Here is a 4,627-nt window from a genome sequence, read left to right as displayed (position 1 = left end):
CATTTGGAAAATATGCTGAATGTGGGCACATTGTGCCACTGTTGGCTAAATGTACACAGCCATTTGCACAGATCCACCGAGGCAATTGAGATATGTCCTAAGGCACAGTGGCAATTTACTGACAGCAATGAGGAATGCCATTAAATTGACACCAATTGTAACGTGTTTTTGTCCATGATATTTTGAAAATGTAGTTTGTTTTATGAAATGTGCCAAACCTACGGAGAAAAACTTAACTGTGGCTATAATAAAATCAGTACCAAAAGATGTCCTGCTATAGTCAGACCCAATGTACCTCCTTTTCTGTTATGGGATCAACAGCCATCAATACTGCACCATTTCCTCCAAGTATTTGGCAGGATTTACTATATAGTGAATGTGAGCATTGTAAAAGCACCATTTTGAGCACCATATGGTGTAGATAAAAGTGCTATATAAGTGCACTCCATATACCATTACAATTGTAGTATAATTAGGGCCGCTCAAGGAGCAATGTATGGCTCTTGAGTGACTGCCTGCTGTTGTCGCCTCTAGGAGCACCACAAATCCATTGTTGTTACACAATTAAATGTGTAACAATACAAGCACAGAAAGGAATTTGTTAAGAAACAAATGAAGGCTCAATCTCAATAACGCCCCTTACCACTCGCCTTGTCCCTCAGCCCTCGGAATGTGCATTCATAACGATGGAGTTTCCCAATTATATGTAAACTGTAGGGGTAGGGTTGCAGACAAGGGCTGCAGGTCCCTTTTCACTAACATAGACGTCAACCTCCCTAGGTTCTCCCCTACTACAGTCACACCCCCTCAGCAACACAGGCGGAACCAATGGCGGAAGTCATGGCGACATCAGGAAATAACAAAACGCCTGAGACACGTAAGTATGTTAATATTTATTGAATGTCAAAGAATGTTCTATACTTTAGCAGAAATTGACACAATTGCGTGTTTTGATAAACGCTCGCTATTGTCGCGTCTGTTACGTCACAACCAGCACGCGGCTGCGGCAGCTCGAGGTGATGACATAGCAGATTAGATAACAATAGTATGTTCCCAATTCCTAGAGGAATTTTTTGTCTTTGCCTGCCCAAAGAGGTAGAAGGGAGAGGGGAGAAATAAACAAGAAAAAGGTTGCAGGGTGAAGAGAAAGTAATGGGATTGGGGGTAAATTAAGTAAGGAAGTAGCAAATAGTCCGCATTGACCACTATTTAAATTTGAATACCATGACTGGTGGTCTCTCATTGTAGTTACTTGCATACTTTTCTTTTCTGTTCATGCTTGTATGCTTTTGTTCTCTTTGAATGGCAATGAAATTGGCTGGAGAAAGATGAGCTGTTGAAGCTTGGGTCATTCCTCGCTTTGGCTTGTCCTTTCATAAACTCACAGAAGAAGGAGAAGGGTGGGAATGCAACTCCATGATCTTCTTTATATTTTGTCCCTACCATAATCCATTTTTCTTGGAGATAGAAGGGCAACTTGTCCACAATTTCACCAACTCCCCTGGATGTGTCAAGGTAAGTTAAACCAGGTAAGTATCCATCTTGCTTTGCAGCTTCCAATTCACTGACCATGTCTGAGAGCTCCTGGAGCCTTTGCGGGTCTTTGCGGGAGAGCTTTGGGAATTTCTCTATTTTGGAAAACAAGGAGTTTTCAATAGCCTCTGGTGAGCCATAGACCTCTTCAAGCCTCCTCCATATCATCTCCAGAGCAACAGAAGGGCGCCTTATATGGACTGCTTTTAACCTTGTTGCATGTTGAGAAGATTTAGGGCCTAGCCACTTGATTAGGAGGTTTATTTCTTCATTCGCCGTTAGACCAACGTCAGCGACGGTAGTCTGGAATGTGACCTTCCAGCTAAGATAACTCTCTGGTTTGTCGTCAAATTTACTCAGTGCTCCGGTCACCTGCTGAATCTTTGCTAGGAACCCGGTAAGGTCACTGGTTGAACTGTCAACCACGCAGTGTTGGGTGTTTAACCTCTGCTGTGGTTGTGGTACACCAGGGAAAGCATCTTGTTGGGTTACAGGTCTTTGTAATGCTTGATCTCGATCCTGAGGCAATTGGTGGTGCTGACTGGGTTCTTGATTGACAAGAAGGGGTGTGAACACTGGTAATGAAAGGCCAGCTTGTTCCTCCTGGTCTGGTGTGAGATCACAATGCTGGGAAAAGGAATTACATTCCGCTTCACCATGTTTGTTTATATATTCACTCACTTTCTGCTCTGCGGTGGTCTCAATAGGTAGAAATCCCAATATTTCTTCGCATTGTTCTTCCATACCAAACTGGGCAACAACAGACTCCATCACATCTGCTTTGGCCGAAGCTGCGTCAGCTTCCTTTCTCTGATGGAGAACATCTAGGCTTGCCTCCAAGCGTGCTTTTTCCATTTTAATATTTATTTCTTCCTCAGCATAGGCTAACCTGGCTCTCGCGGCTTGAGCATCAGCCTTGGCGAGTGTTGCCTGCATCCTGGCTGTGGATGAGGCAGATAACCTACTCAAAGATCCAGTTGAAGAGCTAACATTCTTTATTGAAGATCTTGAGGATTTACTTTGGTGGGACAAGAGTGGAGAAGAGCTGGTATCCCAGTTGCTGTCACCACTAGTGTCTGATTTCTCCATTTTCAACAATTGAATATGTGAATGGTGCTTGCAATCCCAAACTTGTGTTCCACTGTGCTGAGGTCCCTTGCACAGCGCTATGATTTCACTTCACTTTTATGCACACAATCTAAGTTCTGTCCTATATTGGAAGTCCAAGGATCAGGCAATTGTTGTATTTGGTGGGATTTTATCATAGGAAGGTGTGAAACTGCAATACAAGCACAGAAGGCATTTGGTGAGTACCAAAACAACATTCAAACTGTCTTAACTCATTATACCTTATAGGGATGGCAGCATTGCTGCATTGGCTCTCAATATTTTTCAGGATTGATTTCAATGTGCTTTTGTTAATTTTGTAAAATTCTCAACAGTCTTGGGCCTATTTATCTGGCCTGCTTTTATCATATGTCGGATTTTAAAGACTTCTGGCACCAACATTTTAGCTATTCCTATGTTGAGGACCAAAACACACAATGATGCTGCTTTCAGCCATAATGGCCCTCAACTATGAAAGAGCCTGCCAGAGGAAATCAGGTCCGCAGAGGAGGCTCAATACACACCTTTTTAGTTAGGTTTTTAAATGATCTCTTTTAATTTATTCATCTTACTGCGAGCTTTGCCTTTAGCCTTTTATTTTGTTATCTTTTAGCTCCAGTGTTTCCTCATTGGGGGTCCTCTGCACTGGGAGGGGTTGCTGGCCTTGTCATGAGGGAGTTGTCTTGGAGGCAAGGAAAAGAGTTGACGATGCTTGAAAAAGTGTGTTTCAGTGCCAATGAACACACTGTTTGTTTTGTTGAACCGAGAACACAGGATGAAGACTAAAACAAGGATGAGGAAGAAAACTAAGGACTGAACGGACATTTTTTTTTGGGGACTGTTAAATTAGTATCTTTGCGAGGTAACTTTTTTTTTTTTTTTTTAGAAAATGTACATATTTTGTTAAAGCTGGATTTTCAAAAGAATATGTATTTAGAACCTTATTACAGTTCTTTGTCAAGTAAGACTTCAAAAGAGTTATTATGTCCCCCCCTTACCCATAATGAGGAGTCTGTTAATATAGGCATATTGTCTGACATCTTGGGAGTAAATTTTGAGTATCGTTTACGTATTTTGAAGCTGTGTCTCCTTTTTTTTAGTAATCAAAATACAGTTATCCTACTACAGCTACAAGTACAAAGAACAGATTACTATGGATGGAGATAACTGACATCCTCTGTGCAGCTGTCTGGCAACTTCCTTCAATTAACCTACGTTATGCGCATATGTGGCCATGAAAAACAACTTATACTATGTTCCAATATAGAGGATTTTTTTATATACGCAATGAAAAGTAACCTTGTTCTGTTTGTCAAGGGCGTTAATTAAAAATTCTAAATGTCAGCTGTTTATTTTGTCTGTAGCTAACATCACAATGCAATGCGAATGAACAATGAACATAAATACAATTAGACAGGTGGTAGCACAGAACATTTACCTTTTATCTGTCGTGAACATTGTCTGGAGATTCAAGACTTAATACTTTCCTTGCGTCCTGAAGCTTCTCTTTCCAAAGCCTCAGGGAAAGTTTCTTGAGGCCCCTGGAGTCAATGCTATGTGACATCACCCTCAAAGAACTTTGCTAATAAAGCTTTGTGACATGGAGATGTTTACCTAAGTATATGTGTCATTTACACTTGCTCTGTAAAAAGATGTGAGCTGGTTCCTTGACTTTTCTCAGGGCTGTACCCTTTTGATGTGGATTGTAGTATGAGTGAGGACAAGGGGGCACAAAATTTAAAAAGAAAACAAAAGTACATAGTGTATCCAGCAATACCAGCCATCCATCCATTTTCTTAACCGGTTATTCCTCACTTGGGTCGCGGGGTGCTGGAGCCTATCCCAGCTGGCTTTGGGCAGTAGGCGGGGTACACCCTGAACTGGTTGCCAGCCAATCACAGGGCACACAGAGACGAACAACCATTCACACTCACAATCACACCTAGGGACAATTTTAGAGTGTTCAATTAACCTGCCATGCATGTCT

At 41.7% G+C, this 4,627-nt stretch overlaps 1 protein-coding gene across 1 annotated transcript; it reads right to left on the bottom strand.

The window, feature by feature from the left end:
- Positions 1-878: 878 nt before the first annotated feature.
- On the bottom strand, positions 879-4,242 carry LOC144033943 (uncharacterized). Its single transcript, XM_077542368.1, has 2 exons — positions 4,079-4,242; positions 879-2,812 (listed from the first exon to the last, which is right to left on the bottom strand). Exon 2 carries the CDS (start codon positions 2,620-2,622, stop codon positions 1,249-1,251), a length of 1,374 nt encoding a protein of 457 aa, XP_077398494.1. The 5' UTR covers positions 2,623-2,812; positions 4,079-4,242; the 3' UTR covers positions 879-1,248.
- Positions 4,243-4,627: the final 385 nt, after the last annotated feature.

Source organism: Vanacampus margaritifer, chromosome 14 (genome assembly GCF_051991255.1).
Source record: "Vanacampus margaritifer isolate UIUO_Vmar chromosome 14, RoL_Vmar_1.0, whole genome shotgun sequence".
Lineage (NCBI taxonomy): Eukaryota > Metazoa > Chordata > Actinopteri > Syngnathiformes > Syngnathidae > Vanacampus > Vanacampus margaritifer.
The sequence above is the reverse complement of the archived record's forward strand: the minus strand, read 5'-3'. Positions and strand labels throughout refer to the sequence as shown.

Coding starts and splice junctions, on each gene's coding strand:
- LOC144033943 (XM_077542368.1), bottom strand. CDS start 2,622: ATGGAGAAATCAGACACTAGTGGTGACAGCAACTGGGATACCAGCTCT.